Raw genomic sequence first — 25113 nt, forward strand, 5'->3', positions numbered from 1 at the left:
ACACTAACACACAATGGAGTCATGGCAACATAGTTCTTCTGCGTCACTTGCTGTGTCGGAGTGGCCTTGGCCCTCGCCCAATACACTCGCCTCGTTTGCCACCTTTGTACTGAATATGGTGATTCCCACAAGATGTGCTCTGTCACACTTGTGAGAACTGATCTGATATTTACTGTGAAATGTGTTTCTCAGCGGTATGGGGAGAACTAAAATAGCATCTCCTCTTCTCCAGCGTTTACTCTTTTGTGTATGTTTAATCAATCATTAATCTCCCTTGGTATTTTTATAGCCTTTTTGTGTATATTTAAAGGGCATATTTTTTTATATTCTAAGCTAACTCAGCTAATTTGCTATCTCCCTCCTCTCCTCCTCTTCTCTCTCTCTCGCTTTCTCTCTCTCTCTCTCTCTATTCCTTCCCTCATTTCATCTCCTCTCCTATTCCCTCCCCTCCCCTCTTCTCCTCTCCTCTCCTCCTCTCCTCTCCTCCTCCCCTCTCCTCTCCCCTGTCTCCTCAGATGGCCGTCCGATAGGTGTGGAGGGCATCCAGGTGCTGGGTACAGGGAACCTGATGATCACAGATGTCGGGGTCCAGCACTCTGGCGTCTACGTCTGCGCTGCCAACAAACCAGGGACCCGTGTACGCAGAACCGCTCAGGGACGTCTGGTGGTCCAAGGTGAGCCTTTACTTACACACCCACTCAGTATAGTGTGTGTGTTTGTGTGTGTGTGTGTGTGTGTGTGTCAGTGTCAGTGGAGGCTGGTGGGAGGAGCTATAGGAGGATGGGCTCATTGTAATGGCTGGAATTTAAAAATGGAACGGAGTCAAACGTGGTTTCCATATGTTTGATGTGTTTGATCCCTTTCCATTTATTCCATTCCAGCAATTACAATGAACCCGTCCTCCAATAGCTCCTCCCACCAGCCTCCACTGGTGTGTGTGTGTGTGATTTTGAATGGAAATCAATTTTAGGTCCACACAAGGTTAGTAAAACAAATGTGTGTGTGTCTCATTCGCTTTGTGATTTTCTTACTTATATTTGACCAATTGGAGGTGGTTAGGGGTGCAGGTAGGGCCTTCTGACACAGAGTAGGAAGCATTCAGCGTTTGCCTCACATGCTTATCGGCCAAAGGGCCTGCCCATGTGTCAATGTCTATGGTTTCTTTATCAATCAGTGAAAACTAGAAAGCGCCCTCAGCTAACGATCTGATGAGATATACTGTACAATACATGTGTTTTATTATGAATAAGTAACTAAAGGCTAAATCCTTGAAGAAGCATTGCTTCATATTCACATGGCAACAGTGTTCTCCTCCTGGACGTATTTCACAGTCGGGGTGCATATGACTGACTGACTGTCTGGCTATGAGAGGGTTGTTATGGTGATAAGGCCTCAGTGACTATATAGAGGAGCAGCATACGGCCGACTCCCTCCCGCCGTCCGGACAGCTGTTTTGATCAGAGTAAGGTAGGCTGTTGCTTAATAGAATTGATGTGATCTTCCTGGCCAGATGGTTGGTACAGCGGCCCTCTGCTCACTGCACTACCCTTCATTTACCTCAGAGCGGGAGAGTGAGGGGAGAGAGAGAGTAATGGAAAAAGAGAGAGTGGGGAGAGAGAGAGAAGGAATAAGAGAGAGTGAGAGAGATTAGGAGGAGAGGGAGAGAGGGAAGAAGAGAGATTGGGGAAGAGTAATAGAGAGTAGGGGGAGAGGGAGAGAGAGAAGGATAGAGAGAGAGGAGGGGATTGAAAGAGGGAGAGAGAAAGATAGAGAGGGAATGGGGGAAAGCGTGCTGATCAGACCCACACCACAATTGCACATCAATACTCTCCCTGACCCACCATCCCCCCGCCCCCCTCCAGCCCTTCCCTCCAGCCCCACCTTACATACACACAGCCTCTAAAGAGAAAACAGAGAGAGATGGAGAGAGAGAGATGAAAAGGAACAGAGAGAGAGAGAGATGAGAGAGATGAGAGAGAGAGATGAAGATGGAGATAGAGAGATAAAAGGGGAGATGGAGAGAGTGATGGACAGGAGGATAGAGCCAACCTAATCCTCATCATACCACAGTACCTAGAATGGTGTGAATTTCAGGTCCCAGCACCTTACTGACAGGGTGACATACAGTATGGAGATAGCTGAGATTAGAAAACCATCATAACACCTCTTCTCTTAAGATTAGAATTAGATAGATAGAGGATGCTAAATAACTAGAACTAGAAAGGGGAGGGTTTGTTTACGGGAAGATAGGATAGATAGAAAGATTAGCTGACAGGCAAATCAACCTGCTGATGTGAGAGTGGGAGGGAAAATAGTTGCTGATTGTGGGAAGGATCTCATTGTAAATTACGACTAGATGATCCCTAATTGCAGTCTAATTATTAGGAAAATAACTCAAGTTATCTTATCATGGTTGACAATATTGATGCGGCTATTAATAAGGCGATGAATAACGAGGGGAGATAATTACGCCAACAGAAATAGCAACAGCAATACCAACCAACAGCTCGGATCGGATCCGGGAGGAGCGTAATCACAAATTTGAGGCGAAACTAAACACTGTTTAATTAAGAGGTAATAGAGATTTGCATTACCTGTACCTCTGTGTCAATTAGAGCAAATGGAGCATGGCTCATAGCTCACAGGGAGGAGGGAAAGAATGACTCCTAGGGAGGGAGAGATTGAGGGATGGATCATTGGCTGGAGGCTGAAGGTCAGTAGTTGTGTAGTGTGCAATACTGAAAGGCTTTTTGGGGAAAGATACTGTATCTGCGCTGCATTGCCTTTTACTCAGTTTATGTGTTCTATAATAGGTAGTCTGCCGTTTGTGAACAGATTCCCTGTTCCCTCTCCTCCTCTTCCTCTTCCTCCTCCTCCTCTCTTTTTGGGTTCCTAGATCTGCTTCTTCTCAGCTCTAATGACGTTAGTCTGATCCTCAGCTAATCGTTTTGTTGCTAAACTCTGTCGCTAATTCCCCCCCTCACACACACACACAATCTAGTTCTGATAAATGTGATTAGGCCCAGAATAATACACCTTCATTCCTCTCTTTCCCTTCTCTCTAGAAGGCTCTGGGAGCTTCCTTCTTTTTCAAAATACCTTGGTAGCTTATGTTTTCAAACCACTGGTGAAAAAACATAGTTGTTGTGCAGCATAGTATGGGGAATGGGAAAGCCCCTGTCAGCAAGTTACTGTATCTATGTAGCAAGGCACTTGATATTCAGTTTGTAAGTAGCTCAATATCTGTCTTTCCTTGTTTCCCCTGCATCTGCCACAGCCCCAGCAGAGTTTGTGCAGCCTCCCCAGTCCATCACCCGGCCTGTGGGCACCACTGCTATCTTCACCTGCCAGGCGCAGGGCGACCCTGTGCCCCAGCTCACCTGGCTGAAGAACGGGCAGATCCTGGAGCCTGGAGGGCACGTCAAACTTAGGAACAACAACACGTGAGTTAACGTACAGCCATAGAGATACATATAGTAAATGTGTTCTATTGACTTGTGTGCTGACAGTAACAGGGACTGTACTCATTCTGTATTGTAATAACACTATATCCATTCATTCATGCATCCATCTATCCACTGTAACAAAGCTACATCCCATATGTGCATGGCTGGCAGTGTCATTGGCGTAATCAAACGCTCCATTATTTCTCTCTTGATTGATCTGATCTACTGCGCTAATGAAACAGCTGGCAAAGATGTCTGCCAAGAGATACACTGACTTGTTTAAATGGAGCTGTAACATTACATTACGAGGGTATCTATCGACTCACTGCTGGACCGGCTCCCAAGGCTGTCTGGTGGAATTTCCAGGAACAGAACAGAAGGCACGGCCAGGTTATTGTGTCATTTAACATTCTCCATATGAGAGATGATGAGGCCAGGTTATTGTGTTTAGTATTGTGGTGGCCGGGCGGGTTGAGGCAGGCAGGGAGAGACGGGAGGGTTGTAATGGGGCTGGGACTGGCCTGGCTCCAAGTCTAGGAGGGTGGCTCAGTGTAATGATAATGATTAAGGTCTGCTACTGTATTTGCAGCTTTGCTGTTTTATTGTCCTGAGTGGTTGTCACCACCAGTGTTTCCCCAGAACCGTTAAACACGGAGCCAGACAGCCTGGTGGCCAATGTCAGAATGCTTCTCATTCAGGTCAAAGAGTACATTTACATTTAAGTCATTTAGCAGACGCTCTTATCCAGAGCGACTTACAAACATGTAAACATGTAGACTCCAAACATAGCCTAGGGTATGTGGTAGAGCTAGGAGTTATAGCTCAGTAATACCTCAGATTACTGGATGCTTGGATGGTTCTCCTGAATTTGGTGCGCTTACTTTTCAAGGTATTCTATCAATGTCCTGCATGTGTTTTGATGTTTTCCTGTTGAAGATTTCACAGTGGCTATTCCCTATATAGTGCACTACTTTTGACCAGAGCCCATAACACAAAGAATATACAGTATTTCATTATATATTAGGCATACCTATATTTGTTCACGCAGACAGGGGAGATCGTATTATGCATACATTTTAACTGTCAGCCTTTGAAAGATTTATAGGTTTGATTTATTTCTGGCTGTGGGAAATGAAAGAAATTCTGTTTTATATACAGGTTTATTATACATGATAAGTTCAGTGCTGTACACCAGTCGTGTTTTGCATGAGTGAGAATCCATCTGTTTGTGTTAATATTTATAAATGCGAAGGATGGTGAAGTGATTACATTACATATGCACAAGAAAATCAATAAAGCGGGACAGTGAAGTACATGTAAATGATGCAGGTGTTCTAGACCTAGTGGTACATGGGGGAGAGAGAGGCCTAGGCACTACCATCACTCAGACACACTGCTCTCCTCTACCAGTCACAGTCACAGAGAAAGAGAGAGGGCCAGGCAGAGGTGAAGAGGAGAGAGGGGCAGAGAGAGAGAGAGAGAGAGAGAAAGAGAGAGAGAGAAAGACAGAGAGAGAGAGAGAGAGCACATTAGGCGCTGGAGTTGGATGGCTAAAGCAGACTGTGTTGTAGGGAAAGAGAGTGATGGAGAGCGAGAGAGGGAGAAAGAGAAAGAGAGATGAAGAGGGGTTAGAGGGCAGCCTAGTGATAGACCGCCACCAGACACTGCTCTGCATCTGTCTCATGCATCACACCCACTACACTGGGACTGGTTAAGTATGGAGGCCAGAGTTCCTTCACTACCATTAGCTAATTGGCTCATAAACTGAGTTAGCCGAACAAGAAATGTAGCCAGCCCAGTCATTTATGGAACATAACTTTACGTGGCATCCTAACTTACTTAGTAGGACTACAGTATGTGCAGAGTTTTACTGTTGTGAGGTAAGTGTTTGGGTGCGAGGCTGGTAGCTTACCTCATTGCTATTCTGATACATTCCTACAGCACATCTTAAGTCTCTATCTGGTGCACTACAATTTTAGTTCTACAGAACAGTCTTTGTCGGATTGCTCAAAGAACTCACACTCTTGGTTGGGCGAGCAAAGCAAGCCTAGTTCAAGTCCAAGTAGCTCTTATTTTCTGTTGTCATCACAGCAGATCATGCTGTTTTCCTTTCCTATGGAGGAATTATTGAAAGGATATAAAATCACATTCAACAGGCCCCAGTCTTCCCTACAGGTGCAAGGCAGAGGTAATGATATGCCCCTACAGCTCACTGTTTCTGCTGTGATATAGATAGCCTGTATCTGATATTGGAGGCCTGCCTTTGTGCAAGATTACTTAGCAGTGTGAGATGTTAATTAGAATATTCCACCATCCCTAGCGGGGGTGTGTGTGTGTGTGTGTGTGTGTGTGTGTTTGTGTGTGTGTGTAACGGTAGGCAGGCTATCAGCACGCCACCCACTACTTTGCAATGTGAGCTGGAAGCAGTATGCATTTTGAAAACATATACTTAATTGTTTGAAACCTCATTTTTCATATTATGAGCCATGTCTTACCTTGCTTCAAAGTAGCTTAGGCAAAATCTAACCATAGAAACGTGGAGGCAATTATTTTATAAAGGCTTCCTCATATACCATTGAAATCGGCATTTCTCTGCTGTTCTATTGGTTTTCATATCAACTTTCTTTAGTTGTCCAGAAGCCAAAGACACAATCCTAGTCATATTAGCAACCCATCCTAGTTTTTGCCTCTTTAGATTCCCCTTCTTTCTAAGTTTCTAACAGAGATTTTCATCTTTGTCACATATGGAACAGCTCTCATCAGGCGCGCTGTTTAGAATGGTGTTTTCCCACAAATTCCATTATGGCAAGTGTTTTATTGGCTGCTTCATTACAGGAGTTGCATGTTCTGTTCAGATTAATTACCAACATCTAAATGTGATTTCTGTCATCCTGAGCACCGTGGATGGACGCCAAAGGGTTACGCACCCAATGCATATGGGTCCGGTAAATTTCTCAAATAGCCAGTAAATTAAAATCTTCCCGGTCACGTTGTCCGGTGCCACATTTTCCTAACGGAAACCCTGGTGCGTGCGTATGTTTTCCTGCAAATGAAAGGGACAACACTAGAGATATGCACATACTCCACATTGTTCCCTACAGCACTCTCCCCATGCTGTTGACCTGCAAGAGAGAATAGGATAAGAAAGCAAGGTGATCGATTCTATTTTGCACACACGCACACACATTCACATGCATACATACACACACATAATCAAACATGCAAATTCTCCTGTGCATTGCCCTTTAGACTGTCTCCCTGCAGCACACACTGTATCCAATTATACACTGTACCCAATTACACACACTGTGTGTGACAGTCTGACATGTGTGAACTCTGTGTGAGCTAAAATGGTGTCACATTAAGTTCAGATTGGCAGCTAATGCAAAAATAACAGTAGGATTATATTGTTTTGACCAGGGACTTCAGGTGGTCCAAGGTGAACCTACTTACTTTGTGTGTGTGTGTGTGTGTGTGTGTGTGTGTGCTCGTACATGTGCGTCTGTACGTGCTCATGTGTGTGTGTGCGTATATGTGCTGGATGTTGGTTGGTTGACTTGGAGGGGCAGGGACTTGATGTTCTTCTAATTTTTTTATGTATTTTTTCTTTCACCTTTATTTAACCAGGTAAGCCAGTTGAGAACAAGTTCTCATTTACAACTGCGACCTGGCCAAGATAAAGCAAAGCAGTGCGATAAAAACAACAACACAGAGTTACATATGGGGTAAACAAAACATAAAGTCAAAAATACAACAGAAAATATATATACAGTGTGTGCGAATGTAGTAAGTTATGGAGGTAAGGCAATAAATAGGCCATAGTGCAAAATAGTTACAATTTCGTATTAACACTGGAATGATAGATGTGCAAAAGATGATGTGCAAATAGAGATACTGAGGTGCAAATTAGCAAAATAAATAACAATATGGGGATGAGGTAGTTGGGTGGGCTAATTTCAGAAAGGCTGTGTACAGGTGCAGTGATCGGTAAGCTGCTCTGACAACTGACGCTTAAAGTTAGTGAGGGAGATCAGAGTCTCCAGCTTCAGAGATTTTGCAGTTCGTTCCAGTCATTGGCAGCAGAGAACTGGAAGGAATGGCGGCCAAAGGAGGTGTTGGCTTTGGGGATTACCAGTGAGATATACCTGCTGGAGCACAGACTACGGGTAGGTGTTGCTATGGTGACCAGTGAGCTAAGATAAGACAGGGATTTGCCTAGCAGTGATTTATAGATGACCTGGAGCCAGTGGGTTTGGCGACGAATATGTAGTGAGGGCCAGCCAACAAGAACGTACAGGTCACAATGGTGGGTAGTATATGGGGCTTTGGTGACAAAACGGATGGCACTGTGATAGACTACATCCAATTTGCTGAGTAGAGTGTTGGAGGCTATTTTGTAAATGACATCGCCGAAGTCAAGGATCGGTAGGATAGTCAGTTTTACGAGGGCATGTTTGGCAGCATGAGTGAAGGAGGCTTTGTTGCAAAATAGGAAGCCGATTCTAGATCTAACTTTTGATTGGAGATGCTTAATGTGAGTCTGGAAGGAGAGTTTACAGTCTAACCAGACACCTAGGTATTTGTAGTTGTCCACATACTCTAGGTCAGACCCGCCGAGAGTAGTGATTCTAGTCGGGTGGGCGGGTGCAAGCAGCGTTCGGTTGAAGAGCATGCATTTATTTTTACTAGTGTTTAAGAGCAGTTGGAGGCTACGGAAGGAGCGTTATATGGCATTGAAGCTCGTTTGGAGGTTTGTTAACACAGTGTCCAATGAAGGGCCAGATGTATACAAAATGGTGTCGTCCGCATAGAGGTGGATACGAGCATCACCAGCAGCAAGAGCGACATCATTGATATACACAGAGAATAGAGTCGGCCCAAGAATTGAACCCTGTGGCACCCCCATAGAGACGGCCAGAGGTCCAGACAACAGGCCCTCCGATTTGACACATTGAACTCTATCTGAGAAGTAGTAGGTGAACCAGGCGAGGCAGTCATTAGAGAAAACAAGGCTATTTAGTCTGCCAATAAGAATGCAGTGGTTGACAGTGTCGAAAGCCTTGGCCAGGTCGATGAAGACGGCTGCCAATACTGTCTTTTATCGATCGCGTTTATAATATTGTTTAGGACCTTGAGCGTGGCTGAGGTGCACCCATGACCAGCTCGGAAACCGTATTGCATAGCGGAGAAGGTATGGTGGGATTCTGTAGCTCAGCTGGTAGAGCACGGCGCTTGTAACGCCAAGGTAGTGGGTTCGATCCCCGGGACCACCCATACACAAAAAAAATGTATGCACGCATGACTGTAAGTCGCTTTGGATAAAAGCATCTGCTAAATGGCATATTATTATTATTATTATTATTCGAAATGGTCGGTGATCTGTTTGTTAACTTGGCTTTCAAATACTTTCGAAAGGCAGGGCAGGATGGATATAGGTCTATAACAGTTTGGATCTAGAGTGTCACCCCCTTTGAAGAGGGGTATGACCGCGGCAGCTTTCCAATCTCTGGGGATCTCAGACTTTACGAAAGAGAGGTTGAACAGGCTAGTAATAGGGGTTGAACATCAGCCCTATAACTTGCCCATGCACCCCCTCCTCCTTTCTTCCCTTTCCCCTCCCTCCTCTCTCTAGTTTAGAGTGGTGAGAACTGGAATGGCTACCCCTTGCCTTTCACGGGCTCGTTCAGTGACAACTTTGCAAACACACGGCCCCAGTGGCTGAACAACAGAACCCTCCCCATCGCCCTCGCCCCCAGCCCACTGAACCCAGTGAGCCCACACAGCACCCCAGCCCCAGCCCAGTGAGCCCACCATAGCCCCAGCCTCAGCCCAGTGAGCCCACCCTAGCCCCAGCCCAAGCCCAGTGAGCCCATCCAGTCCTATATCCCCAGCCCAGTGAGCCCACACAGCTCCAGCCCCCTCACCCAGCCTGGGGGTGATCCATCAGTCGGTGAAGTGGCCTTGAACTGATGAGTAAATGATGCTGTCAACCTGCCGGTCTGTCATGACAGCAAGGCCAGGCAGATGGCCCAAACACAGATATTTTCTTCTCCACTCACACACACATGTTAAGTTTGCTGAAAATAAATGCAGTTGACAGTGAGAGGACGTTTGTTTTTTTGCTGAGTTTACATATGAAGTGGGTAAAACAGTATGTAAACATTATATTCTGAAAACACTTACCTATTTATTTCCTATTTATTAAATTCATACTTTTAATAAAAACTTTAGCAATACAACCCCGACTTTTCCCTCATTGCCCGTACTCACGTAAGTCGAGATTCAATTGGGTCCGTGCTATCCGAGATCGTTGGGATGTATATTTCTCAAATGTCCGGTAAATTAAAATGTTGCCGGTCAAATGTCCGGCGCCACCTTTTCCTAACGGAAACCCTGGTGTGTGTGTGTGTGTAAACTGGGAGAGAGAACCGTGTTGGGGGACTACAGGGCCAGGGGCCTGCTGCTGGACTGTCTGAAATATGCAGTGCCTTGTGAAATTTCCCAGAATCCCCTTCCTGCTCTGATCTTTTCGGGCCAGGCTGACGTTCAGTAGCTCCTCCCTTGGGGCCTCTTTGGTGTGTGTCTGTGGCGTCTGGTCAGGTTGCCTGGCTGAAAACACTCCATCCATCCTTCACTTGAAAGGCTGTCAGAAATGTGACGACTGAGGGCGCTTGACTGCTGCCACCTGAGAGGTCAAAGGTGAGATTGGCCTGGAGAAGGAGAAGGAAGGTGTGCCTCAGGAGGGTTTTGACTAGAAAGGATACAGCTTTTGTCAGATTTGACTTTTCGTAGCAGGTTAGGACAACTTACGCAGCAGGTTAGGAAAATGTATTTAGCAGGTTAGGAGAATTAGGTTAAGGTGGGGAAAAGGGTTAGGGTTAAATGCAAAATATGATAAAAGTCACCTTGTCTGAGAGAGATTTAGGTTTTTCATGTTTATCAAAACGTCACGCCAGAGTAAGCCTACACGAAACACAGCCCTTATTTTAAGTGTTTCTAAAATCCCCTATGGGAAAAGCAATTGGAACCATTTCCTTGTTTGACCACTAGGTTTTATGGGTATTATGACACCTCCACAGTGGGACTCTATTGTGAGGGTTCAGGATACACTACCTGTCAAAAGTTTGGACACACCTACTCATTTAAGCGTTTTTCTTTATTTTTACTATTTTTTACATTGTAGAATAATAGTGAAGACATCAAAATTATTAAATAACACATATGAATCATGTAGTAACCAAAAAGTGTTAACCTTTTTTTTTCAATTTTCGCCTAAAATGACATACCCAAATCTAACTGCTTGTAGCTTAGGACCTGAAGCAAGGATATGCATATTGATACCATTTGAAACACATATTGATACCATTTGAAACACTTTGAAGTTTGTGGAAATGTGAAATTAATGTAGGAGAATATAACACTTTAGATCTGGCAAAAGATAATACAAACAAAAAAACATGCGTTTTCAATTTTTTGTTTTTTCATCATCTTTGAAATGCAAGAGAAAGGCCACAATATAATATTGCAGTTTAGGCGCAATTTAGATTTTGGCCACTAGATGGCAGCAGTGTGTGTGCAAAGTTTCAGATTGATCCAGTGAATCAAATCAAATCAAATCAAATTGTATTGGTCACATGAGCCGAATACAACAGGTGCAGACATTACAGTGAAATGCTTACTTACAGCCCTTAACCAACAGTGCATTTATTTTAAACAAAACAAGTAAGAATAAAACAACAACAAAAAAGGTGTTGAGAAAAAAAGAGCAGAAGTAAAATAAAGTGACAGTAGGGAGGCATATATACAGGGGGTACCGTTGCAGAGTCAATGTGCGGGGGCACCGGCTAGTTGAGGTAGTTGAGGTAATATGTACATGTGGGTAGAGTTAAAGTGACTATGCATAAATACTTAACAGAGTAGCAGCAGCGTAAAAAGGATGGGGTGGGGGGGGCAGTGCAAATAGTCCGGGAGCCATGATTAGCTGTTCAGGAGCTTATGGCTTGGGGGTAGAAGCTGTTGAGAAGTCTTTTGGACCTAGACTTGGCACTCCGGTACCGCTTGGCCGTGGCGGTAGCAAGAGAGAACAGTCTATAACTAGGGTGGCTGGAGTCTTTGACAATTTTGAGGGCCTTCCTCTGACACCGCCTGGTATAGAGGTCCTGGATGGCAGGAAGCTTTGCCCCAGTGATGTACTGGGCCGTACGCACCTACCCTCTGTAGTGCCTTGCGGTCAGAGGCCAAGCAGTTGCCATACCAGGCGGTGATGCAACCAGTCAGAATGCTCTCGATGGTGCAGCTGTAGAATTTTTGAGGATCTGAGGACCCATGCCAAATCTTTTTAGTCTCCTGAGGGGGAATAGGCTTTGTCGTGCCCTCTTCACGACTGTCTTGGTGTGTTTGGACCATGATAGTTCGTTGGTGATGTGGACACCAAGGAACTTGAAGCTCTCAACCTGTTCCACTACAGCCCCGTCGATGAGAATGGGGGCGTGCTCAGTCCTTTTTTTTCCTGTAGTCCACAATCATCTCCTTTGTCTTGGTCACGTTGAGGGAGAGGTTGTTGTCCTGGCACCACACGGCCAGATCTCTGACCTCCCCCATAGGCTGTCTCATCGTTGTCGGTGATCAGGCCTACCACTGTTGTGTCGTCGGCAAACTTAATGATGGTGTTGGAGTCGTGCCTGGCCATGCAGTCATGGGTGAACAGAGAGTACAGGAGGGGGACTGAGCACGCACCCCTGAGGGGCCCCCGTGTTGAGGATCAGTGTGGCAGATGTGTTGTTACCTACCCTTACCACCTGGGGGCGGCCCGTCAGGAAGTCAGGATCCAGTTGCAGAGGGAGGTGTTTAGTCCCAGGATCCTTAGCTTAGTGATGAGCTTAGAGGGCACTATGGTGTTGGAATGCTGAGCTGTAGTCAATGAATAGCATTCTCACGTAGGTGTTCCTCTTGTCCAGGTGGGAAAGGGCAGTGTGGAGTGCGATAGAGATTGCATCATCTGTGGATCTGTTGGGGCGGTATGCAAATTGGAGTGGGTCTAGGGTTTCTGGGATTATGCGTTGATGTGAGCCATGACCAGTCTTTCAAAGCACTTCATGGCTACAGACGTCAGTGCTACGGGTCGGTAGTCATTTAGGCAGGTTATCTTAGAGTTCTTGGGCACGGGGACTATGGTGGTCTGCTTGAAACATGTTGGTATTACAGACTCAGTCAGGGACATGTTGAAAATGTCAGTGAAGACACTTGCCAGTTGGTCAGCACATGCTCGGAGTACACGTCCTGGTAATCCGTCTGGCCCTGCGGCCTTGTGAATGTTGACCTGCTTAAAAGTCTTACTCACATCGGCTACGGAGAGCGTGATCACATAGTCGTCCGGAGCAGCTGGTGCTCTCATGCATGCTTCAGTGTTGCTTGCCTCGAAGCGAGCATAGAAGTGGTTTAGCTCATCTGGTAGGCTTGTGTCACTGGGCAGCTCGCGGCTGTGCTTCCCTTTGTAGTCTGTAATAGTTTTCAAGCCCTTTTGAAGTGAAGCATTGCAATACTGGACTATTTTGTATCAAGTCTGCGCAAATGTGCCGAATTGGTCAATTGATACATTATCAAGTACATAACTATAGAGAACATATAAAAATGATATGGTAATACAAAATGTAAGTTTACACACTTCCAGGAATGTCATACATGATGGATCATTAGCTTATACACTAACTTTCACACATCTAGATGGGTGGGTGTGGAGCCAGAGACAGCAAGGGTTCAAACTGTAGAACCCAGTTCCTACATTTGAATATAAAAATTGATTTTATCAAACAAAACTATGCTACATTTTATCTCTGGGACCCTCAGGATGACAAATCAGAGCAAGATTACTGAATGTAAGTACATTATTTACCTTCAGAGGTGAATGTATCAAACCAGTTGCCGTGATACGTTTTTTGTTGTTGTGCACTCTCCTCAAACAATAGCATGGTATTTGTTCACTGTAATAGCTACTGCAAATTGGACAGTGCAGTTAGATTAACAAGAATTAAGCTTTCTGCCCATATAAGACATGTCTATGTCCTGGAAAGTTTGCTGTTACTTACAACAGTCATGCTAATCACATTAGCGCACATTAGCTCAACCGTCCCGTATACGGGACACCGATCCCGTAGAGGTTAAACAAATCAAAATATATTTTATATTTGAGATTCTTCAAATAGCCACCCTTTGCCTTGATGACAGCTTTGCACACTCTTGGCATTCTCTCAACCAGCTTCATGAGGTAGTCACCTGGAATGCATTTCAATTAACAGGCGTGCCTTCTTAAAAGTTAATCTTAATGCGTTTGAGCCAATCAGTTGTGTTGTGACAAGGTAGGGGGGTATACAGAAGATAGTAAAAATAAAGAAAAACCCATGAATGAGTAGGTGTGTCCAAACTTGACTGGTACTGTAGGCATTTACGTTTAAGTAATTTTCACCTAGTCGGCTCGGGGAATCAAACCAGCGACCCTAAAGGTACACTATGATCCTCTCCTTATGCTCATGTTGTGTCCTTGAATTCCTTCAGTCTTTCTATGACAACGACTTTGTTCACTGAATCTGAAAAACCTGTAGAACATCCACAGTTTTCTCATTCAGAGACCACACACCTACAGCATGAACAAACTGGCCCCTGACTCCTGGACTAGAATTTCCTGTTTCTCCCACGTTGAGATGAACGGCCAGAGAGGTGCCCTGGAAAGGTAGTGAAGACTGATGTGGCCCATCTGTCTGTGTGGACACCTCCAGCCCGTTTAAACAGCTGCAGACATATCTAAGTCATCTGGAGTCAGACACACAATGATACGGAGAGAGGAGCTAGATTTAACCTTCCCGTTGTCCTAGGGAAAATGACCACCACTGTGTTGAACCAAATTTATTTAATTTTTATATTTTTGGGATCATTTGTGAGAAGGAGGCAGTGAGACTTTAAAGAAAGTATTACTGCCTCCTTCTCACAAATGATCAAAAAAATATAAAAATTTAATAAAGTTGGTTCAACACAGTGGCGGGTCATTTTGACCCTAGGACAACGGGAGGGTTAAGTTAGTGTTTGATCCCTGTTTGTAGAATAGTAGACCTAATCAGCAGGCAGGACGTGAGAAATGGATAGAATATAAGGCGTAAAAAAAATGATTTCTTCCTCCATTTATTTGCAAGCAGTGATTGATCTTACACTCCCACCTTGAAGCTTTTCAAAAATGCACTTCTCACACTAGCTGTCAGTGTCTATCCCAAAAAAAAAGCAATATGCTGGAGGGGTTCATTTCCATATTATGCTCCTCTGTGTTAAATCTTTTACTTTCTCATCCCCTCAGGATTAAGGGGAGAAGAGCAGATGATTATGTATTCAGCTCTAATAATACCCCCCTATACCCTCCACCCCCCACACACCATCACCCCATCCTACACACACACACACACACACCATCACGCCATCCTCCAGCAACGGCAGATAGAGGGAGGAAGGAGGGATTGTAAGGGAGGCAGAGGGGAAGAAGGGTGGAGCGAGGAAAAATTGAAAACAGGGCAGTTAGGTGTGCACCCCCACCTCCATCCCATCCTCCAGCAACGAGGGAGGGAGGGAGGGAGGGAGGGAGGGAGGGAGGGAGGGAGGGAGGGAGGGAGGGAGGGAGGGAGGGAGGGAAGGAGGGAAAAGTGGGGGTGGATTAGCAGTTTCATTCTGGATAGATACAGTAAGGCACCATTCACATCTACACACACACACACACACACACACACACACACACACTGCTACTGTACACAGACAGTGTTTGTGTTTGTTTTGTTTGATGTGTTTATTACCTGTCTTATTACTATACCACACCCAGGAGGCTCATTCTGTAGTGACAGTGTGTCTGCTTAGGATTGAGACAGACAAAGAGGAGGGAACAGGCTAATAGAAATGCCCTCCTACTGGTGTACTGTAAATAATACTTTTATTCAGATGCTACACAGAAGGATTTCATACAGTATTCTATTGTTTGCTTGACTGCCTGCTGTGAGAGTTTTAAACAAAGCCCTTGTCAGGTTCTGCCGGCTTTGTTTTCCTCAGAAAATGCCACCACATGCACAATACAGTCATCTTCTAAATCAATAATCATCTCTGAGAGCTTACTGTTTGCTTTCTCTGCACTACCCAATAATATCCGAATCCATCTTGCTGCAAACCAGAGACTCACGTCTTTCCAATGTTTCCTTTCCCTCTTCCTCCTCTTCATCCTTTCCTCCCTCCTCCTTTATCCTTCCTTTTCCCTCCTCCTCGTCCTCCTCTTCCTCCCTCTCTCCTCTTCTTCCTCCAGCACGCTGACCATCTATGGCATCAGTCAGGAGGACGAAGCCATCTACCAGTGCATCGCTGAGAACAGTGCCGGCTCCACCCAGGCCAGTGCCCGTCTCACCGTGCTGTGGGCAGACGGCCTGCCAGGGATGCCCAGTCTGGTGCGGGCCGAGGCCCTCTCACCCACCGCCATCCAGGTGTCCTGGAAGGAGCCTGCCCAGAACACTCAGGAGATCATCGGCTACGTGCTCCACATCCGCAGGACCACAGGTTAGTGGCTAACACCATCTCTAACACACCAATAGAACACACAATACTGCTCTGGCTCAGATGAACTGGTTCACTATGGGGAGACCGGATGTTATCCAGTCATTGTAGTACATACTGTACCATCTAGCTATCGCCTGAAAGAAAGGTATTTTGCTTATATGCAAATCAAATCAAATGTTATTGGTCACATACACATATTTAGCAGATGTTATTGCGGGTGTAGCGAAATGCTTGTGTTCCTAGCTCCAACAGTGCAGTAGTATCTAACAATTCACAACATTACACACAAATCTAAAAGTAAAAGAATGGAATTAAGAAATATATAAATATTAGGACGAGCGATGTCTGAGTGGCATTGACTAAAATACAGTAGAATACAGTATATACATATGAAACGAGTAAAACAGTATGTAAACATTATTAAAGTGACTAGTGTTCCATTTAAAGTGACCAGTGATTCCATGTCCATGCATTAGCTCTCTATGTGACGTATGTTATTTTACTGAGGTTAATGGGATGGCTGCCCTCAGTGTGGGGTTAGGAGATGATACAGAACAGTAGTGAGTGTGGTATGTACAGTAGGTAGAGTGTTCTGTGTGTTATGGAGGGGAGGCTTGGGAGGCTGGCTCCCCCAGGGCTGACTACAGCTTATCTTCTAGCATCACCCCTCTAGCTCCTCTTCCCCTGGGCCCTCACTGAGCTGGGAGCAGGAAGAGGAGGGGAGAGAGGAGGGCAGAGGAAGAGGAGGTGAGAGAGGAGGGGAGAGGAAGAGGAGGTGAGAGAGTAGGGGAGAGGATGAGAGAGTAGGGGAGAGGATGAGAGAGTAGGGGAGAGGAAGAGAGAGTAGGGGAGAGGATGAGAGAGCAGGAGAAAGCAGAAGGGAAGGAGGAAGCTAAAAAGTGAAGGAGAGAACAGGGGAGAGGATGAAAGAGCAAGAGAGAACAGAGTAAGAGGTAGAGAATGAGAAAACAGGCGACAGCAGGAGAGAGGAGGAAGGAGAGAGCAGGGAGAACGTACTCCATCCACACCAGGATGGATGGTCGCTCTGCCATCCCCTTCCTTCCTATAGAGGAGCCATAAAAGTGGCTTTTAATTGATAATTGAATGAGACAACATTTTTATGTTGGCATGTTAATGTTTATTTGCTGGGGTTGTGAGGTCTGGTGGTGTGGCAATCTCCAGTGTGTGTGTGTGTGCACATATGTGTGTTTGCGTGTGGTTGCGTGTGTGTGTGCGCACGTACAGTATGTGTGTGTGGTTGTGTGCGTGCGTGCATGTGTGTTTCTGTATGAGTGTGTGTGCAGCAGTAACAGAATACGTCACCCAGGCACAGCTGCTGCTCTCTCCTCTGTAGTGCTATCAGATGTATAATTAAAGGCCCCAGGGGCTAGCCCATAGGAACTGCTTTAATTACCTACCAAAGACAGGCTGCCCCAATGGGCTGAGGGCTAGAGGTAGATAGTGGTTATGGGTGAGTAACTTTGACTTAAGGGCCATAACGCACTGTACCCCCCTCCCCCTACACCCCCCTCTTTCTTCAAATTTAACAAGCACTCACCTAGAGCCACCCCCTCGATTCACTCAGCTCTGTTGTTCACAGTCCCTATTACCAAATGCAGTAATCCTGACAGTACACTATAAAAAAAATCGAATTGTATCAACTAATTATTATTAAGTAACTAGTTCCACAGCCATTTTTTTGTTTACAAAAATTTTAGGCACAAGTATTACCCCAAAAATAAAGGCAAACTTACTGAGGAAAAAATGTAGGCAGAAATTCAGTCAACTTAAAATGATGTGTTTGCTCAAATTGTCTCATATGTTAATTCAACTAAAAATTATTATTTGGGCATCTTAACTAAAAAAGGCTGTGGAACTAGTTACACACAGTGCTTTTAACATATAATATTTTCAACTTACATATTTGATATAGTGCATGTGAATTTATACAGGAATTCATATTCAACATGTCCTCCCTGGGATTTGAACTCACAACCTTTTTGTTCACAGCAGTCCAATGACTGATTTCACCTCTATTGCGACACTTTGTACTTCAAAGTAAATATCAGCTCTGTTAAAAGTACACTCTAGAAAAACTATTTTATTTATTATAGTGATTAAGTAGTAATATTAAAACAGAGTAATATGCCAACTATACAGAAAAACCAAACATTTGTGAAGTAAGTAAATCAAATCAATGATGAGAGAATAGTCAGATTAACTGCTGCATGACGCAGACATGGTGGCGTAGCAGGAAGATTGGAATACCATGAACCAAGAGGTTCTGAGTTCAAATCCCACGTGAGGACATGTTGAATACTGATAAATGCACAATGTAAACATGTATGTCAAATATGTAAGTTGAAAAGAACTGTGTAAACAGTTGCACAGCCTTTTTTAGTTAAGATGCCCAAATAATAATGTGTAGCTGAATGAACATATGAGACAAGTTGAGCAAACACGTCATTTTAAATGTACTTAATTTTTGCTTAAGTTTTGTAAAGTTGGAGCAAAGTTTGGGCCAACAAATGTTTTTGTTGTTCAGGTAACACTTGGTCCAAAAGTTGAGTAAACGGCTGTGGAAAAAAGTCTGTGTCTGTAAAATGTATATAGTATGTATAAACTGGAAGGAAGGGGGGAATATATATATTTAAAAAACAATGTTTTAAAAATTTGTATATATTATATATTTGCAGCAAACCAGAGAAATGATGCAGATAATTACATTGATAGAAGCCACAATCTATCTGCACTATAAAAGCTGATCGACCCCCTAAAAAATGTTGTGGAACCAATTACTTAGTAATAATTAGTTGAAACAACTACATTATTTTACAGTGTACAAATAACAGTTAAATTAAACAACCTCTCTCTCGCTCTTTTTTTCTCTCTCTTTCTCCCTCCCCCGTCCATCGCTCTCTCCATCCCTCTCTCAGACCTTGTGGAGATGGAGTACCAGGAGGCCGTCAGTAAGGTGACTCTACAGCAGGTAGTGGGGGATCTGGAGCCCTCCACCAGCTATACCTTCTATGTGAAGGCCTACACGTCCCGTGGAGCCAGCAAGCCCTCCGAGAGCGCCACCGAGAGCACACTGGGCGAAGGTGTGCCTTGGGAACGCACACACTTGAACACATACACACACACACTTGCACAAACACAAACAGAGCACCCACACACACACACACACACACACACACATAAGCATATGCACACAGCACACACACAGACTTACACACACAGACATAAACGCTCACTGCTAAGAAGTTAATTGGTGGTAATTACATGGACCAAAAAAGGTTTTTATGAGTTGTTTATTGTAAAGGTTCTGTAAAACACCTACAGGAGTCAGTAGTACAGTAGACACATACCTGACTGAGATATGCTGAGAAAGTACTAAAAACCTGTTTTATAGACTAAAACATGGTTGACTTAACAAGCCTGACTGCGGGTGTATAATTGTATATATCATGTCGTTTAATTTTGTTATGTGGATGTTTAGGGGTTTCTAACAGCATTGTGTGTGTGTGTCTGTGTGTGTGTGTCTGTGTGTGTGTGTGTGTGTTTCAGTGCCAGCACCACCGTCACTATTCATTAAATTGGTGAACAGCAGTGTGGTGCAGGCGGTGTGGGAGCCATCCTCTAAGATGGGCCAACATGAGGGCTTCAGGCTGTACTATAGGAGAGTCCACACCCCCCTCTTCACTGGACCACTCACCTTCACCCGCAACGTCACCCAGTACAACATCACTCAGCTTGGTGAGATGGGGGACATAGGCTGGGGGCTGGCGGCTGGGGGTAGGATTATCCATGGAGATGTGTTGAAGGGATTGTTACACAGTCAATGTATTTGAAGTGATGCCTTGAATGATAGTACATTAGAAGCCAACTCTATTCATATAGCTATATGTCCAACGTACTCTCTCTCTCTGATCCTCCTCTCCTCAGATCCAACCCTGGTGTATGAGATTAAGGTTCTGGCCTTCAACCAACACGGAGACGGCAACGCCACCATGCGCTTCGTCTCACTGAAGGAGGCTGTGGAGAAATCAGGTGACTGCCTGCTGCCACACACACACAAACACTCACGCAAACCATGGCTCACACGTCCTGTAATGTTTCCAGAGCAGCGTTGAAGAGGCCTCATGCAGGTTGTTGTGTGTTTACAGCTCTCTTTTGGCGGGATCACTCCATGCTGCCACAGCATTGGTAGTCTGGCTGGAGGCACTAGATTAGATTGTGGTGTACTGTATGACAGCTTTGTTTCTCTGTGTGTATGTAAATGCTTACTGGGCTGTGTGTGTGTGTCTCTACAGTGCTGAACACCCCCTGTGACTGTGTGAAGGATGAACAGAGCAAGACCTCTACAACCGGCATCGTCATCGGCATCCATATAGGAGTCACCTGCATCGTCTTCTGCATGCTATTCCTCATGTTCAGCTACAGGGGGAGGTGAGTGTGGGTGCAACAACAAGGGGGCTATGTGTGTCTGTGTGGGCTTGATCCTAGCCTGGGGCCTGACGGTGGGCTTTTGTGTTCCTCCAGGTTGATGACGTGTAAGACAGTGCAGGCCACCCCCCAGGCCAGGCGTAACATTGCCCTGGAGTCGTCCTCCTCCTCCCAGGGGGCCCTGGCCCTAAACGGGGTGAGCAGGTCAGGCATGGAAGGGAACGGCAGGGTTGCTGGGAAGAGCAGGGGAGACAGCAACGAGCTGGAGAGACTCTTCTCAGGACCGTCCCACTGTGGAGACCTAGCTGACAGTTCACGCATGGTGAGTAGATGGCCTGACACTGGGTAACAGCTCAAAAGCACCAAGTACTCAACTGAAATCAAGTCATAGGAGTTCAATTTATCCATGTCCATAATGATGCAATGGACTAGATTTACATTTGATTGGCCATTTTCTAAATGACCATATTAAAGCTGGAATCCTTAAATGGTGAAACTGCCACGCCCGTTAAGGATATTACAACAACAAAGAATTTACTGCAAACAACTAACACTGTTTTTTCCCTCTGCACACGCGATAGAACAGCACAATTTGTACTGCAATTATTTTCACCAGGACGCTCCTCACCTCGTCAACAAAACAATAACAACGGCAGTTGTGCGGATGGTGGCGCTGTTTCCCCTACTACGCGTTCCATCTTTAACTACATTACTGTGTGTGTGTGTGTTTCCAGTTGGATAGCTCCCTGGTGTCCTGTGCACTGAACGAGACCCAGTTGTCCACTCTGCCGCTGGATGACTTCAGCCTGGTCGTGGAGGGGGACAGAGAGACGCAGTTCCAGAGGCCTCCAGCAGAGGGCCGGGGGACAAGTGACAGAGCCGTGGCCGGAGTCACCCAGCAGGACCAGGCCTGATAGAAGCATGAAGGTCAAGTCTGTGACATGGTCACAGTGTCACCTCAGACTCTTCTCACTCTCAGGTCGACCTAAGTATTTCCTTTCATATTAGTTTTCCTTTGTGTAAAGAATTGTATTATTGATAAGTTAAATAAGTAGCCTCTGGAAAAGTTATAGGGGTCTTGGACTCGTTCTTGGAGGTGTCCCCGGCCTAGGTTTTTGGTGCGCTTTTGTGATGGACAGCTATGTTTTAGCTTTGGCAGATGAATGAAGTGTTTTTCGTACTTCCTTAATTTTCTGGTTGCCGGCAGCACACAGAATAGATGCCCAGAATATCTTTGTTATACACTCATCATTTTATCTCAGAGTTTAATATGTTTTTATTTCTCTACTATCTCACAAAATGGTTATAAGTTATTGGTGTTATTTCTACTTTTTCTTTCAACGTCAGACTGCTGCCTACTCTTAGCCTACCAATGATTCCACAAACGTATCCAACGAAGACTAAGGCCTTCTTCCAGTGATTTCATATATTCTCTGTCTCAGGACTTTTATTTTCAGTGATATCAATGTTTTTTTATTAGTTCTCGGCCTTCATACAGGCTCTAAACTTGGCTATGTGAACCTTAGGATTCAACAAAAACCTACCTCAGCCGGAATGAATGTGTTGTGGGAAACCTTTTGGATGCGTCTCTTCCCCTTGTGTTCAGTTACTTTTACATGTAGAGCGATCGGTTCAAAAAACACGAGGACAGGTGAACACTACCTCAGATGTCAAGAACCGCCGCTCTCCTGCTTGTCGAAGCGAAAAAAAGAAAAAAAAAATCTAACGGAAAGCACTTCAAAGCGCTGAAGTCAATGTTCTACCTCAAGATAACAATGTTGTAGTTGTTGTTGTTCTTCTTTCTTTCATAATGAAACATGTACTTCTGTTGTGAGAGCTCCTGGCTTCCCTCCGTCGATGAATTGCTGTTTGTGGATATGTCAGTACCTCATGCAAGTTGACAGATGATATTGTTGTATGAATTCTACTTGTAAAGACGTTTGCTATAGTTTTCCATAGTGTTTGTGTAAGATATTTAGTCTTTGTTTTATTTGAATATTAGTTGCTTCAGTTGATTGAAAAGACTGTTAGAGATGCACTGCACTGCTACTAATAATTTCAGGACATTTTTACTGCTATGTGAGAACTGCTACATATATTCCATTGGGCAGGTGAGGTTTTAGTTACATTTACGCTCAATTGAGACATACATCATATGTGTATTTATGAATGATTTTGTGATGGAATTGTATGTGTGCGTGCATGCGTGCTTGCATGTGTGCGTACTTGTGTGTGTGTGTGCGCGTGACAGCGAGTGAGAGAGTGTACATATGGTATATGTGATGTATTAAGAAAATGTAACACAAATGTATCAAAATGTCATTGTAGGCATTGACAACCACAAATGTTAATGTATCTGATATGATACCAGATAATTGTCTCTTCAATTGGCAATAGTGTCACTCTAATTGGATATTTGGGCTCTGCCTGTCACTCACTCCAAGCTGTGGCACAGTGCACTCCTTTGTTATTTTTCATCAGGGCTCAAATCAAATCAATTCCCTTCTGTCGTAAATGAATAGCCCATAATTATCGAGCCTGTCCATCCCAGATCCCTCACTCCCTCCCTCCTCCACACTGACAAATGAAAGTGCTTCAGGAAAACGTTTATTACACTGCTGCATGCAAATCCAGAGGGAGATGGTTTAACAGGTGGACCACAGGTATTAACTCACAGGTCTGAGTTCAGTGTGCTCATGCTGTCATCTTACTGAGCAAACACACAGTCAAAGGGATGTTATTAGACTGGGATCTGATCCAGGGTCAGATCTGTGAGTACCACCACCAGTGCTCCCCCTGTTCCTCCAGAACCATGCTCTCTGGAGCTGGAGCTTCCCTGAGGCAGAGCCAACCTGAGCCAGCCCAGTACTCTTACGGTAGCCCGGGTTAGGGCCGCTGTCGGACGGACCCACTGTCTTCTTGCTGGATCTCTCTACTGTAGAGATAGATCCCGTTTTAACTCTATGCTCTCTTCTGTGTCTCAGTCACATAATGGCCTAAAGCAGAATTACTCTGGTAACCTACCTCAACCCCAGCACGACAGTCCTGCTCTCACGTTGCTCCCTCTAACACTCTGAAGGTAGACTTCTATATATGCGTAATATACACCACACACACACACACACACTCCGGGAAGGGATGTATGTCTTCAGGGCCTTGTGGTAGTGCAGTTGTGTGACAGAAAAACAGTTGTTTTCGTCTTTATGCTTGGCTTTTGTGGATATGAATGTATCACAATTGTTTTTATTACATTTTTGTTGTATCAGAAGCTTTTACGTTTTTGTTTTTCAACTCAGCCTTGAATGTCTTCGAACATGTGTCTGTTATGGACTAATAAACAAGGACATCAAGCACTCACTGCAAACTGTAGTATGGCTACTCAGTACAAACTATAGTATGGCTACTCACTGTAAACTGTGGTATGGCTACTCACTACAAACTGTGGTATGGCTACTCACTGCAAACTGTAGTATGGCTACTCACTGCAAACTGTAATATGGCTACTCACTGTAAACTGTGGTATGGCTTCTCACTGCAAACTGTAGTATGGCTACTCAGTACAAACTATAGTATGGCTACTCACTGCAAACTGTAGTATGGCTACTCACTGCAAACTGTAGTATGGCTACTCACTACAAACTGTAGTATGGCTACTCACTGCAAACTGTAGTATGGCTACTCACTGCAAACTGTAGTATGGCTACTCACTACAAACTGTGGTATGGCTACTCACTGCAAACTATAGTATGGCTACTCACTGCAAACTGTAGTATGGCTACTCACTGCAAACTGTAATATGGCTACTCACTGCAAACTGTAGTATGGCTACTCACTACAAACTGTGGTATGGCTACTCACTGCAAACTATAGTATGGCTACTCACTGCAAACTGTAGTACGGCTACTCACTGCAAACTGTAGTATGGCTACTCACTGCAAACTGTAGTACGGCTACTCACTGCAAACTGTAGTATGGCTACTCACTACAAACTGTAGTATGGCTACTCACTACAAACTGTAGTACGGCTACTCACTACAAACTGTAGTATGGCTACTCACTGCAAACTGTAGTACGGCTACTCACTGCAAACTGTAGTATGGCTACTCACTGCAAACTGTAGTATGGCTACTCACTGCAAACTGTAGTACGGCTACTCACTGCAAACTGTAGTATGGCTACTCACTGCAAACTGTAGTACGGCTACTCACTGCAAACTGTAGTATGGCTACTCACTGCAAACTGTAGTACGGCTACTCACTACAAACTGTAGTATGGCTACTCACTGCAAACTGTAGTACGGCTACTCACTGCAAACTGTAGTATGGCTACTCACTGCAAACTGTAGTATGGCTACTCACTGCAAACTGTAGTATGGCTACTCACTGCAAACTGTAATATGGCTACTCACTGTAAACTGTGGTATGGCTACTCACTGCAAACTGTAGTATGGCTACTCACTGCAAACTGTAGTATGGCTACTCACTACAAACTGTAGTATGGCTACTCACTACAAACTGTAGTACGGCTACTCACTACAAACTGTAGTTTGGCTACTCACTGCAAACTGTAGTACGGCTACTCACTACAAACTGTAGTATGGCTACTCACTGCAAACTGTAGTACGGCACTCACGCAAACTGTAGTATGG

The 25113-nt window shown here is 44.7% G+C and overlaps 1 protein-coding gene across 1 annotated transcript in view; it reads left to right on the forward strand.

Annotated features, from left to right (window-relative positions):
- LOC121582905 (immunoglobulin superfamily DCC subclass member 3) overlaps positions 1–24590 on the forward strand; it is a 96508-nt gene extending 71918 nt beyond the window's left edge. Inside the window, exons 6-14 of the mRNA XM_041899060.2 lie at positions 516–674; positions 3278–3443; positions 15772–16019; positions 18956–19120; positions 19587–19775; positions 19965–20069; positions 20333–20468; positions 20562–20787; positions 21200–24590. Coding sequence (XP_041754994.2) covers positions 516–674; positions 3278–3443; positions 15772–16019; positions 18956–19120; positions 19587–19775; positions 19965–20069; positions 20333–20468; positions 20562–20787; positions 21200–21379 — 1574 coding nt within the window. The 3' untranslated portion in view covers positions 21380–24590. The remainder of the gene's footprint in view (positions 1–515; positions 675–3277; positions 3444–15771; positions 16020–18955; positions 19121–19586; positions 19776–19964; positions 20070–20332; positions 20469–20561; positions 20788–21199) is intronic.
- The last annotated feature ends 523 nt before the right edge of the window (positions 24591–25113 follow it).

Source organism: Coregonus clupeaformis, chromosome 15 (genome assembly GCF_020615455.1).
Source record: "Coregonus clupeaformis isolate EN_2021a chromosome 15, ASM2061545v1, whole genome shotgun sequence".
Lineage (NCBI taxonomy): Eukaryota > Metazoa > Chordata > Actinopteri > Salmoniformes > Salmonidae > Coregonus > Coregonus clupeaformis.